We start from the raw sequence: 15,114 nt of genomic DNA, 5'->3' as shown, positions 1-15,114 counted from the left end.
GGCGCGGGATTACAGGCTGAGCCACCAAGCCCGGCTTGAGCCTTGCTCTTTTGTCCAGGCTGGTCTCAAATTCCTGGACTCAAGTGATCCTCCTGCCTTGGCCTCCCCAAGTGCTAGGATTACAGGTGTGTGCCACTGTGCCTGGCACAATCATTTTTAAAAAAAAAAAATGATGAGACTGGTACAGCGGCTTTCAATTCTCCTCCCTGACTTGACAGAAGTCACTTTTAAAGTGTGACTTTGCTATGTTGATTCAGTCTGTCAGGGCAGAGGCCAGTATGGCTCAGCTGGGCCTCTCCTGGGTCCTGCAAGCCCATCTCAGAATCTGATGCTATTGACTATATCCTTTTTTTACAATCAACTTTTCTCTCTCAAGAGTTCCATTCTCTTTGTTTTTTAAAGGAGCTCAAATTAAAAACAGCAACAAACTATTCAATTCATCATCAGCCTCTTAATATTATCTGTTCTCCTTTTTCCTAGGAAATCTCTATAGAATTCTCTCTACCTGCTTACTGCATTTCTTCCCCTTCTAGTGGATTCCTCCATCCTGTCCACTTGGGCTTCCAGCCTCATCTCTCTCCTTTTGTTCAAGGTCATCCAGTGCCACTATGCTTACAAATATCGTGGGAACTTTTCGCCATCACCTTGCTGGGCTTCCAGCTGCTTTGGCCTAAGTTCTATGATGTAACAGGCCCCTGGTTGTTCTTTTTCTGACTGCACCTCTCTACAGTAGGTTGCTCACTCAGTGGTGAGCTCCTTAAGGCTCTATCCCAGGCCGCCTCCTCTCAAAGTCCTCACCCGTGCATCCGCTCGACAATGACTGTCATTTTCCCATTACTCTCTCCTTCTCTTTTAAAATTTTAACTGCTACTTTTTAAAAGACAGGATGTTGCTCTGTCACCCAGGCTGGAATACAGTGGCACAATTGTAGCTCACTGCAGCCTTGAACTTCTGGGCTCAAGTGATCCTCTCATCTCAACCTCCCGAGGAGCTGGGACTACAGCACACACCACTATACCTGGCTACTTTTTATATTTTATGTAGAAATAAGGTCTAGCTATATTGCCCAGGCTGGTCTTGAACTCTTGGTCTCAGCCTCCCAAAGTGCTCAGATTGCAGGCATGAGCCACTGCACCTGGCCTTCTCTCCCTCTCTAATGAATTATTTCCATCAGAGCGTGCACGCGCACACACACACATGCTTGCACGCACATGCACACACACATACACAAACATACACTGTAGTATGTCCAATACAGAAAACTACCCCCCACCTTTTCTCTAGATGACACTTTCTTTCTCTGCTCCCCGGTACTGGTAAGCATCTCCCCTTTATGGAAAGCTGTGTACGCGTATCTTGTCCTGTTTCCCCTTAGCTCTCTTCATTCGGGCACTGCTCTCACCAGGCCACTGAGTGCCCCTGATATCAGCAGTGATTTCTGTGTTGTCACTCCCAGTAATTCTGCCCTCATATGACAGATGAAAACTGTCAGCTTCTTGAAAGGCTCTTCCCACGTGGCTTCTCTGACCCCAGTTTTCGTCTCCTTTTTGTGCTCCCCTGCGGGTTGTGTCATTTTTCTCCTGTAGTGTTCTGCAGTCTGGCAGAGAACCACATTCACGCAGGACTTTCCCAAAGTGCCATAATCAAGACGTTCAACTTCTATAACAGAAATAGAACTAAACATGGAACTCTAGTTAACATATTTCACAGTTGCTGTTAATAGCTGGCAATTATCTTTAGTCTTAGCTACTCCTTGACTTTGTTCTAGATCTCCCTGCCAGTCCTTTAATACTGGCTGAGCACCGATAGTGCGCCAGGCCAGTGGCTCTGGCTCTGTATACTATCCAGGACTTCCGTGGCCCACGTGACATCTTTCCTCAAAGTCTCCCTTCATCTGATTTCTGCGTGCCACTGTCCTCCAGCTAGTAGGTGTCCAGTTGAGAGTTCACTGATGAACATCTTTCTTCATGTTCTCTCTTGTTCTGACTTTAATTAGAGTCCTGGATTGTATATAATTCAATTCTCTAAATTTAAAAATCTGCAAAGTGACTAGGAGATCAGATGTTCTTAAAAGGAGGGGGAAAAAAAAACAACTATGGTCATTTGAAAGAGTTAGAGATTAAATAGTCTAGACGAGAAGGGCATGCAGAGGGATAATGGGAAATGATTTTTGGGAGGGCAATCAGATGTCCAGTTCTCTAGGAGAGAGGATTCCCTCAGGTACATAGCTAGCCTCGTCTTAAAGGCATTTCAAATTTTGAATAAATAAAAGACAGATGTCAAATATTTTTTCCTAGAGATACAGTTTAATTGTAGCCCTATCTGAGGTTGAAGGATAGCACACAAAAGTCTCTCCTACAATTCTCTCTCTCTCTTTTTTTTAGAGACAGGATCTCACTCTTTCACTCAGGCTAGAATGCAGTGGCATGGTCACAGTTCACTGCAGCTTCTACCTCCTGGGCTCAAATAATCCTTCAACCTCAGCCTCTCAAGTAGCTGTGATGACAGGCATGAGCCACCATACCTGGCTAATTTTTTGGTAGAGGCAAGGTCTCACTGTGTTGCCCAGGCTGGTCTCAAACTCCTGGACTTAAGTGATCCTCCTGTCACAGCCTCACTGGGATTACAGGCATGAGTCACTGTGTCTAGCCTCTCCTACAATAATTGTCACTTATTTGTCTGCTCTGCCTATAGTGGTCCCATTCACTGCAGCAAGGGCCCTGGAGAGTTTTGTTTTCTCTCTTTATGCATTTAAGACCTCTAAGGATATCAGAAAATGATCAACGGAGCCAATTTGGAAAGCCTTAATTTCAAGATGAATAATATGAAAAATGGCATTTCTTTGGCAAAATAATATATTATGTGATTCTTGAGCCACAAAATCATTCCATAAACATAAAATTTATTAACTTAAATCCAAAGTGTGACATTTGATGCAAACCCAGGCCTGAAACAAACTTTGACATCTCAAAATTAGATGTCAAAGATAATAATGGATTGCAACACACTGATGAAGAAAAAGACACTGGTATTAAAGAAGGACCAAGTATGTTGATTTTAAACGTGAAACCACTTGGGAATTAAAAGCAAAAGCAAAACAAACAACAACAAAAAGCCCCACCAAACATGAAGTCCTCTCTTCATCTGAATACTTCTTAGAGAAAATCAAATTGCATCTCTAAGAATACTTAGAACATTGAAATAGCTTAAACATTATTTATAAGACACAGCCCAAACTATAACCAGAAGAAATTTATAGTAATAAATGTTTTCATTATTGAGCAAGACAATATAATAACCTAAACATTTCATCCCAAAAGGTTGTAAGGAGGAATAATAAAACACAAGGAAAGCAGGAAGGCGGCTTTAACAAAATCAACTCACGAAGTATCCATCAGAAAATAAGAATCTTAAGACTGGTCATTCTAAAGGCTGGTTTTTAAGTGAAATAGACACCCTTAAAAATAGATATAATCTGATGGCTCACACCTATAATCCTGGCACTTTGGGAGGCAGAGGTGAGAGGACTGCCTGAGTCCAAGGGTTCAAGACCAGCCTGGGCAACTTGGTGAAAACTTGTCCCTTCTCAAAAAAAAAAAAAGAAAGAAAAGATATAATCTGAACAAAGTGATAAAACACATGTAACAAGTACAAAGGAAAAAGTAGATAACCACAGTTAAAATTTCTTAAGTTATAGTAGGAGACTTCTAAATATAACTCTAGACTAATAAATTTGGGAATTTTGAAATTATTTTCTGGGAAGATATTAATAACAAAAGTAGACCCAAGAAAATGTAGAAAACCTGAATAATCATCATGAAAATTTTTTTTAAAATAACCCACCAGAATGTAATTTTTATGAGTAAGTCTTTTGAAAGTTTTAAGATAGCAATAATATGAGAATTACAAAATAAAAAGCCTTTTCGTTTATTTGACAAAATTAGAATAATCAGAATAAAGACGTAATGAAGATGAAAAAAATGAACATAATAGACCACTGTTTTCAACTAGGTAATAAGGCATTTGTGTAGTTTTTTTCCATCTCTCTAAACACATAGAGACAGCACAATTAGAACAGCAAAATCCAAAAACCATAGACTATATATACAACCATATTTTGTGATAAGGTATCACCATGTAAACCAAAATATGACCAGGTTGGGATAAAGCACTAGCTACAAATTCTGCATGGCATCAGAATATAAGAAAAAGGAGTAACAGATATAAGAGAGAGAGAAGCAATTAGGGTGTCTTTATAGACCTGAGAACACGAGAACCCCAAATTCCCAGCATGGACTCCCAGGCAAGCACAGCAGGCCAACCTGAGAAGAGCAACTGAGGCAGGGAGAGGTCATGTGTACTCTGTGTGAGAAATGAGCATGGAGACTGAAGGGGAGATGGCAGCGGGGCCCTAGAAACTCTCACAACTCACAAGCTGAAGTTCCTTCCAGGAAAACCAGGACACAGTAGACCTCACACTGAGAAGGCTGGGACAGTTGGGCAAAAAAAGGTAAAGTGAGATAAGGTACCCTTATTGATAAAGTGTGCCCCCCCAGCAGTTTCCCACTACTGCTAATTCCTTTTTTATAGTATTATGATAATTTTTCAGGGTCAGCTTATGAGTGAGAACATGTGGTACTCAGTTCTTTGTTTCTGTGATAGATCACGCAGATTATAGACTCTGAGTTCATCCAGGTTGCTACAAAGTTCATAATTTTGTCCTTTATGGCTGCATAATATTCCATCTGTAGAATGTGTATATGTACCACATTTTTTGTATCCCTTCTACTTTTGATGGGCAGCATGGTTGGTTCCATGTTTTGGCTATTGTGAATAATGCTGCAATAAACATGCATGTGCAGGTATCTTTTTCATAGAGTGATTTGAGTTTCTCTGGGTATATTCCCAGAAGAGAGATTGTTAAGTCATATGGAAGGTCGATTTTTAGATATTTTAGGAATCACCACACTGTTTTCCACAGAGGCTGTACTAGTTTACACTACCACCAACAGTGTAGAAGTGTTCCCTTTTCACCACATCCTCTCAGCATCTGTTGTTTTTGAGTTATCAATTGGGGGGGCCAAAGTGAGGCTCAAACTTTACCTGTACAATGGCCATTTGTATATCTAAATCTGAATTGTATCCCACATCCTTAAAATTAATAAATAAATATAAATAAAAATTATTTATGATTCAAAAAAAGAGAGAAAAATCCGGTGAAAAGGAATAGGGAAATAGTATTATAAGGTTTCCAAGTACAGGCCATCCTTCCTCCTTTTGTGAAAAGAATAAAACAAGATGTTCCAGAATTGTGAGGCTAGAAAAACTGGCACGATGCACTCATTCATACTCTAAAAGTTGAGTAAAACTACTTTTCTATAAAAACAGATAGTTTTGTGGTCAAATCCAAACAAAATTATTATAAGACAAAGGAATAAAAAACAGACTAATGTCCCTACAGAGAGTGAAACATGCCAGAAACAGAAGCCCAAAAAACAGGTGAAAACTGTCACCTAATACATTTGAATATCCCTTATCCAGAATGCTTGGGACAAGATTTGGATTTTGGAATATTTGCATTATTCATGCTGGTTGAGCATCCCTAAACTGATAACCCAAGATGCTCTTTTCTCTGAACATCATGTCCTCATGAGGAGGACTACTTTAGCCCAGGAATTCAAGACCAGCCTGGGCAACATAGCAAGACCTCGTCTTTAAAGTTTTAGGTTTTGGATTTTGAATTTTTGGATTAGGTATGCTCAACTTGTATTGTGAAATGAGACAAGAGAAATCAAGAATGTGATAGAGGAGATGACAGGACAACATAAATCAGAATGAGAGAAACTCAGATGTGATAACAGAACTCAGGAAAGCATTAAAAATAAAAGAAAGTTTTTCAGAAATAAAATCCAAACTGAAGAAAAAAAAAAGAGTGAGTAAATAAAAGAGAAACTGCCTTAAGAGAAACAGAAAATGAAAAAGAGAATTGAAAAGTTAAAAAGATATGAAGTGACTGGGCTCGGAGGCTCATCCTTTAATCTCAGCACTTTGAGAGGCCGAGGCAAATGGATTGCCTGAATCCATGGGTTCAAGACCAGCCCCGGCAACTTGACAAGACCTCATCTCTACAATAAATCAAAAATTAGCTGGATGTGGTAGTGTGCGCTTATAGTTCCGGCTACTTGGAAGGTTGAGGTAGAAGGATCCCCTTAGCCCTGCAGGTCGATGCTGGGGTGGCCATGAGTGTGCCACTGCACTCAAAAAAAAAAAAAAAAAATATATATATATATATGAAGTGATGAAAATTAGAGAGAAAGTAACAGATATAAAAGATAGGCAAAGAAGTCCTAACACTAGGAATTCCCAAAAAGAACACTAAAGCGACAGAACAAACACTAAAATCTATACTTCACTAACATTTTCTTGAAATAAAGAGTTAGAAAATACTTCAGGCTGGAGATGGTGGCTCATGCCTGTAATCTCAGCACTTTAGGACACCAAGGCAAGAGATTTCTTCAGCCCAGGAGTTCAAGACCAACCTAGGCAACATAGCAAGACCTCGTCTCTACAAAAAATTAAAAAAAAATAGCCAGGCATGGTGACACACACCTGTAATCCCAGGTACTTGGAAGGCTGAGGCAGAAGAATAACCTGAGCCCAGGAGGTAAAGGCTGCAGTGAGCTGTGACCATGCCGCTGTACTCCAGCCTGGGTGACAGACTGATAATACCCCAACCTCCCTCCCCCCGAAAAAAAGGACATCTACTTACCTGGGAAAACTGACCCAGAACTATCAACACCAAGATCAATTCTAATGGAGAGAGAGAAAAAGCAAGAGTGAGCAAGAGAGAGAGGAACACAAACTTTAGGACATCCAGGCAAAAAGACCAAATTCATCATAAAGGAAAGAAAATCATATTGTCATCAGACTGTGTTTTTCTTTGACAGCAATGTTATATGCCAGAAAACAGCAGAGTTTATTTAAGCTCCTCAAGGAGAGAAAGTAGAACTAAGGGTGTTATATTCAACTTTCAGATAGAAGTTTGCACAAAAACTCTACATTCATAAATTCAAGGACCAGTGTTCTCAGAAGCCCTTCCTGGTGAATCTATCAGAGACAGCCTTTCAGCCAACAGCACCAAGTGATCACAATAAATGCTGCTCCATCTTACCACATGAAAGTAGCACTCTATACTGATACCTTCCCCTTAACCTTGCCTTAGTTGCCACCTGGAATATCTGGACCCCTCTCCCCTGTTACATTCCTGGGGTGGACGTGTCCTGAAAGCAGACTCAGTTCTAACCATTGTTCTATTCCTGAAGCCCAAGCAATGCTAAGCATTGTTCTAGGGATCCATAAATATGGATTGAGTAAAAGGATTAACAAATGAATTATTTCATTGTCTACCTAGAAAAATGTAAGTGCATCAACTGGAAAGCCATTAGGAATAACACAAATTAAGTGAGATGGTTCAGTTACAAAGTAGAAGTAAAAAAAACATGGAGAAAGAAGAGAAAATGTTAGGAGGAAAGAAGTTCCAGATGGCGATAACAGCAGTACAGAGTATCTAGGAATAAACACAAAAAGAATTTGTGGGACTTGCAAAGTAACAAAACAAGTAACAAAAACATAAGCAAATGGGATGACATCAAACTAAAAAGTTTCTGCACAGTGATGGAAAGAAACAGTGAAGAGACAACCTACAGATTGGGAGAAAATATTTGTAAGCCATACATCTCATAAGGGCTTAATGTCCAAAATATATAAGGAAGCGAAACAACCCAGTAGCAAGAAAACAAACAGACCAATTAAAAAATGGGCAAAAGACTGCATAGACATTTCCCCCAAAGAAGACATACAAATGGCCAGCAGATATATGAAAAAATACTCAACATCACTACTCACTAGGGAAAGGCAAATAAAAACCACAGTGTGATATCACCTCACACCTGTTAGAATGGCTATTCTTGAAAGGACAAAAGATGACAAGTGTCAGCAAGGATGTGGAGAAAAGAGAATCCTAGGCCACTGTTAGAGGGAATGTAAATGAGTGTAGCCATTATGGAAAAATGTATGCAGATTCCTGAAAAAACTAAAAATAGACCTACCATATGATCCAGCAATCCCATTTTTGAGTGCACATCTAAAGGATTTGAAATCAGTATGCGGAAGAGGTATTGGCACTCCTGTGTTCATCACAGATTATGTTCATCACAATAACCAAGATATGGACTCCAACCAAATGTCATCAACAGATGAAGGGATGAAGAAAATGTGGAATCAATACACAATAGAAGCCATGAAGAAGAAGGAAATTCTGTCATTTGCAAACACGGATGAAGCTGGAGGGACATTATGCTAAGTGAAATAAGCCAAGCACAGAAAGACAGGTACCGCATGTTCTCAGTTGTTTGTGTCTACAACAACTCAACTTGCAGAAGCAGAGAACAGAGACTGAGGCTGGGGAGAATGGGGAGATGTCGGCGAAAGGCACAAAATCTCAGACTGGAGGAGCACATTTTTTTTGAAATCTGTTGCATAGCACGGTGACTATAGTTTGTTCGTTTTTGAGAGGGTTCTTCTCTGCTACTCAGGCTGGAGTGCACACACATGGCTCGCCACACCCTCGAACTCCTGGGCTCAAGTCTCCCAAATAGGTAGGGTTGCAGGCATGTGCCAACATGCCTGGCTGATTTTTTTGATTTTTTTTTTTTTTTTTTTAAATACAACTCAGGTCTTACTGTGTTGCACAGGCTGGTCTCAAACTCCTGGTGATCCTCCTGCCTCCACCTCCCAAAGTACGGGGATTATAGGAGTGAGCCACTGTGCCCAGACTGTGACTATAGTTAATAATGGACAACATAAATCAGGATTAGAAAACCTCAGATGGGATAATACAACTCAGGAAAGAATGAGAAGAATAATTTCAACTGTTCTTACCACAAAAAATGATAAATAGTTGAGGTAATGGGTATGTTAATTAGATCGAGTTAATCATTCTGCATTGTATATATATAACACATTATACTCCATAAGTGTATACAATTATAGTTTGTCAATTTACAATACTCTTTTTTTTTCTTTTGAGTCAGGGTCTCATTCCGTCACCCAGGCTGGAGTGCAGTGGCATGATCATGACACACTGCAGCTTCAAACTCCTGGGTGCAAGCAATCTTCCTACCTCAGTAGCTGGGACTACAGGTGCACACCACCATGCTTGGCTAATTTTTTGATTTTTTGTAGAGACGAGGTCTTGCTACATTGCCCAGGCTGGTCTCGAACTCCTGGGCTAAGGCAATCCTCCTGCCTCAGCCTATAATCCCAAAGTGGTGGGACTAGATGTGGGCCGCTGTGCCCAGCCAACAATACAATTTTTGAAAAAGGAAAACTATTGAATTTTACAGACCTTAGAAAAGTCTTGAATAAACAGAAACATCACCTAAATTATGGAAAGACTCAGTATCGTAGCCTGTTATATTCTTCCCAAGTTAATTTATAAATTTAATTCCATTTATGACAAATTCTAACAGGCAGAATGATCCTAACATTTATCTAGAAAAAGCAACAGGCGGAAACAGTTATAAAAATATTAAAAAGAAAATGGGAGTATACTTTTAGTCTTAGACATTAAAACATATGGAAAAAATAAAGGTACCATAAGTAAAACTGTGGTTCTGGCAAAGTAAAAGGAAAATCATTGTAAATACAAACGAAAACACTTAGTATATGTAATAAAGAGCTCATTTTTAGTAATGAAAAGATGGATTACTTAGTACATGGAGCTGGGATTATTGACCAAATTCTGGGAAAAAATTCAGATAGATGAAAGTTAAATATAAAAATTGGAACTATAAGAATAAAAAGCTAAGATAGGTCTGCTTAATGTTAAAAATTATTAAAATAATTACAGCATATAAAACATTATTTTAAAACATTAAAAAACTCACAAGTGAACATTTATATACACCGTGCTAAAAGGGTCTTTTTAGGCATTAAAAACAAGGGCAAAAACTAAGAAGAAAATCACAGTCATTTTTGGCAAAAGAACAAAATGAAAGTCAAGCAAACTGAAAAAACTGAGAAAGGTAATATTAAGAAAAGCCGGGCTCGGTGGCTCAGCCTGTAATCCCGCGCCTTTGGGAGGCTGAGGTGAGTGGATTGCCTGAACCTGCGGGTTCGAGACCCGCCTGGGCAACGAGACCTCATCTCTACAATAAATCAAAAAATCAGCCGGGTGTGGTAGCGCATGCCTGTAATTCCCGCTACTTGGAAGGCTGAGGCGGAAGGATCACCGGAGTCCAGCAGGTCGAGGCTGCGGTGGCCGGGAGCAGCCACTGCACTCCAGTTTGGGCGAGAGTGAGACTCCAACTCAAAAAAAAAAAAAAAAAAGAAAAAAGAAAAATAAAACAGCAGAAGAATAGGAAAAAGTCATCGTTTTCACAAAACATAAATGACTCACAAACTTATGTAAAGATGCTTAACTTCACTGATACTTAGGAAAATGCAAATTAAAACAACAGAATACGAGGCAATTAAAAATAAAATGGTGCTTATGATAGCAGTGTGAGAGAAAAATACTTTCATACACTGCAGGCGAGATCATAAAGTGACTCAGCCTTCTAAAAGGCTGTCTGGAAATATTCATCAAAATTTTAAATGTGAATACTCTGTTTCGACAAGTAATTCTACTGCTAGGGCTTTATCCCAAGGAGATCTTGGAGAAGTAGGCAAAGGTGAATGTATAAGGCTGTTTACTACAGCACTGTTTATAAAACCGAAAAAATTCTTGGTTAAATAGATAATGGCACATCTCATGGTTTCTATCCATATAGTAGAACAAGTTATAGCCATTAAAGATCTTACAGAATACAATGCTGATTGAAAACAGGATATATGATCCTATTTTTGTTAACCATTTACTCTGATAATTGGCTAGTAGGATGTACACTAGAATGTCACTAACATTTTGATTACACTAGAGAAGGCAGAAATATATTTTTTTTGTATTTGCTGCAGCACTTAGAATAGGGCCTGGTACGTAATAGGTGCCCGATAAATGTTGGTGAACAAATGGAATCTTTTCTGCAGTGAACAAGTCTGGCTTCTGTAGTTAGAAATTTTACTCTATAAATTTTATCTTTTATATAAAATATTTTAATACTCTGCAAATCTGTATCAGTACATTCCATCCCTGTCCTCCCTGGGGTTTTGATATAAGTCCTTTAAAAAGACATTTTCCACAAGAAGGTTGCAGATAAATTATCTGAGTAGACGTGCATAAAATGAGGTACTAAAATTTATTTGATTTTTTTTAACATAGTAAAATAATTTTTGAGTTGGGGTCTCACTCTGTTGCCCAGGCTAGGATGCAGTGGCACAATCACGGCTATCATAGCCTTGACCTGCTTGGCTCAGGTGCTCCTTCTGCCTCAGCCTCCCAAGTAGCTGGGACTACAGGTGTGCACTACCACGCCTGGCTAATTTTTTAATTTATTGTAGAGATGAGTTCTCACCATATTGCGTAGGTTGATCTCGAACGCCTGGGCTCAGGCAATCCTCTAACCTTGGTTTCCCAAAGTGCTGGGATTCTGGACGTGAGCCACTGTACCCGACTGTAAAACAATTTTTAAATATTTAAGTTAAGAAGTATTTTAGATGACATTGCTACCTTTCCCCCTTAACAGCTCTATTGAGCTCTAATTTACATATCATGAAATTCACCCATTTCAAGTGCAGAGCAGCCATCACAACACAGTTCCTGAGTATCATCCCAAAAGTTCTCCTGTGTTTCTTTGCAGTTAATCCCCACTCTCACATCTGGTCCAGGCAACCAGTGACCCATGGATTTGCCTTTTTTGGACATTTCATATAAATGCAAGCAGTTTTTTGCATCTGGCTTCTTCGCCCGTAATCATTTTGAGGCTCATTTTGTTGTAGCATGTGCTAGCATTTTGTTCCTTTGCACTGCTGACGGTATTCCATCAGGTCCATTGATGAAAGCTGGGTTGTTTCCACTTTTTGGCATCAACTGTGAATGTTGATGGGCAAGTCTTTGTGGACAGGTTTCATTTCTCCTGGACAGACAGCTAGCAGTAGAACTGCTGTCGTCTGCAAAATGTATGCTGAATTTTTTAAGAAAAATGCCAAACTGTTTTCCTAATCGGCCATGCCATCTTACATGTTCATCAGGAATATATGAGTCCAAGTTCTCCACGTTCTCTCTAACACTTAGAAATGTATTTTTAAAAAACTCCCCCCCACACTGGGTGATCTCTGAGTTATGAGTTCTTTATGCATCTGGAGACAAGTCATCCTTTACCAGATATATGTTTTGCAGCTATTTCTCCCAGCGTGTGGCTCATCTTTTTTATTTTATAATAGGTAAGGCGATCAGATGTGGCTTGTGGGGAGACCACAAGCAAATTACTGAGTGAGGACTGTCTGCATGGAGTTCTGTGGGACTCAGCGCCTCCTTTTGCCAAAATCAAAATGAGGGCCCAGAAGTGTTAACTCGCCAAGGCCACACAGCTAGTAAGTGGCACAGCTGGGCCTGGAGTCTAACTAGTTTGGCCCAAGTCTGTGTTCTTAACTACTCCTAGCAGAGGCTGTGTAAGGCCCTTGACAGACCGGGGTCAACGATCCCAGGGGTTTGGCGTCATGACTCACTGATCCACACCTCCGCGCACAACGCTCACCCAAGCCTTAGGCCTGCCACAGGCTATATTGATGTTCTAGAACACGGAAGTTCACGTGGAACAGACACATGAAGGCTTCCTTTAGTCTCTGTGAAATTCAGCATTGCATCGAGGCTCTTCCTACTCCAGGGCCTCCACAGTGGCTCCTGGAATGGGAAGTGAGATGGGGGTTGGTGTGGGCTGTCACAGAACTTGCCTTTCCACGGTCCCTGCCCCAACACTCCTCCGCTTTCTTTCCATAGCCCCTGAGCTAAAGACTTCGTTCCCTTACCTTATTCAACTCCAAGTTAAAATCTCTTTTATTTTCCAATGAAAACTGCCTTTAAAGATAGCACAAGCAAGAGCCAAGAGGGCTTTTTCCTGAAACATGGACAATTAAAATTTTTAAAAACCAAGATACTTAAGCTATTTAGGAAAAACCAACGAACAAACAAAATAGGTACCAGTAGACTCAAAGGGAAAGTTGACAATTCTAGCCACGGACTCTGGAGCACCTCCTTGTTCCAGGCCGTCACTGAAGCAGTGTCCGTAATCACCACCACCTTGTGAGCAGCCTGGCCCACCTCCTGACAGAGGATAAGGACCCTTGGCACACCACGGAGGGGGCAGGGCTCAAATGTGTGACTCCAGATTTACTGCAGGGCTGCATTAATGCTCATTTTAACTCTATTCCAGACAAATATGAAAAACCCAAGGATGATCAAAAGGAAAAACTCAGCATGTGGGTCAATAATATATATATCTTTTTTATGAACACACTCTTTCAAGCATATAAACATGAAGAAGCTCTCAAAAAAAAGATGAAAGAAAATAGGTCCCTTAATGCTGCAATGGCTCAACAGAAGAAAATTGAGAATGATGAACTGGAAGCCAGGTACCCTTGTAAAATCCCTCACTTCCTTCTCTCTGTTGTGAGCTCAGTTATCTTTCTTTCCCATCTTCTTTAGCTGCCAGAAGCATCAGGACCAAATGCTTTCATTAAAAGTATGTCACTTCCTAATAAGAATATGTTATAAATATTTGGTCTCTGCTCCTGGTTCCTGGTAGAGCTTCTAAAGCCTTTGTAACTTCCTGAGTGATGGGGTGATAGCATCCTTTGTTCTAACATTCGGTCTTCGTTCCTGGTTCCTGACATAAGAGCTTCAGAGACCCTTGGAGTGTCTGGAGTGGTAAGACTGTCATTCTGTGCACTCAGGAGATGACTGGAGGCCAGGTGAGGAGCCTTAGATTGCTTTCCATTTGGGACTGGTTGCCAGAGGAACCAACTTGATGAGAGGGTTGAGACTTTCGGCTCTTCCCCCTCAACCTCCTGGGAAAGGAGATTGAATTCAAGTACTAATGGCCAATGATTTGATCAATCATGTCTATATAGTGGAACCTTCATAAAAACCCTAACAAAGGGGTATGGGGTTTCTAGGCTGGTGAGCATATCCTTATGATGGGAGGGTGGGGCACCCAAAACTATAAATTGAAGGCATAGGTGCTTATGCTCCGGACCGTCCGGACCTTTATTTATTTAAAAAAAAAAATTTTTTTTTAAAGATGGGGTCTTGCTATATAATAGCCCAGGCTAGTGTTAAACTCCTGGATTCAAGTGATCCTCCCGCCTCAACCTCCCAAAGTACTGGGGAGCCACCACACCTGGCCCATCCCTGACCTTTCCCCACGTACCTATGGCTGTTCATTCTTATCCTTTGTAATAAATTGGTAAACGTAAGTAGCATTTCCCTGAGTTCTGTGAGCCCTTCTAGCATCTTATTGAGCCCAGGGAGGGGTTCACGGCACTGTCCGTTTATAGCTGCTTGGCCAGAGTGGCCTGGATTGGGACTAGCGTCTGAAGTGGGGGCAGTCTTGTGGGACTAAGCCCTCAATTTGTGAGGTCTGTGCTAACTCCAGGTAGTGTCAGAATGGAATTGGATTTTAGGACACCTAGCTGGTGTTGGAGAGAGTTGGTCAGTGTGGGGAAAATTCCCTCACATGTGGCATCAAAATTGTGAGTGTAGGAAGAATTGTTCCTTTCAGTGTTGTGTCCAGATCCTGCACTGAGGACATGTGGCTGTGGGTCCACCTCATTGTCTAAGTTGGTGATGACATCTGTGCCCCAAAGCTTGCATGAGGAGGCAATGGGAAATGATGGCAGAGGGCAGAGGCAGCTCAAATCCCAGCCCCAGCACTTAACACTCGACTTGAGTGACCTTGGGCAAGGTCCTTCACCCTGTGTGCCTCAGTTTCCTCACCTGTAAGGCAGAGATAATACTTCATTGGTAAAGCGTCTAGAACACACGGTCTAGAATGTGGTGAGTGCCAGTAAATGCCACACATTCACCTTCTTAGAATCACAGCTGAGGCTGTCTTTTCTGCCTGGTCACGTGAATCTGAGTGCAGAAACCGGCCCTTTGTAAAGCACCTCTCGACCTAC

At 40.8% G+C, this 15,114-nt stretch overlaps 1 protein-coding gene across 1 annotated transcript in view; it reads left to right on the top strand.

Annotated features, from left to right (window-relative positions):
* The window catches only part of LOC103275508 (radial spoke head 10 homolog B2), a 53,940-nt gene that overhangs the window by 38,122 nt on the left and 704 nt on the right, over positions 1-15,114 (top strand). The window contains exon 18 of the mRNA XM_008072905.1: positions 13,371-13,569. Coding sequence (XP_008071096.1) covers positions 13,371-13,569 — 199 coding nt within the window. The remainder of the gene's footprint in view (positions 1-13,370; positions 13,570-15,114) is intronic.

Source organism: Carlito syrichta, unplaced genomic scaffold, assembly GCF_000164805.1.
Source record: "Carlito syrichta isolate Samal-C Ts95f unplaced genomic scaffold, Tarsius_syrichta-2.0.1 Scaffold315497, whole genome shotgun sequence".
Taxonomy (NCBI): domain Eukaryota; kingdom Metazoa; phylum Chordata; class Mammalia; order Primates; family Tarsiidae; genus Carlito; species Carlito syrichta.
Note: the sequence above shows the minus strand (reverse complement) of the source record. Positions and strands in the feature narration are given on the sequence as shown.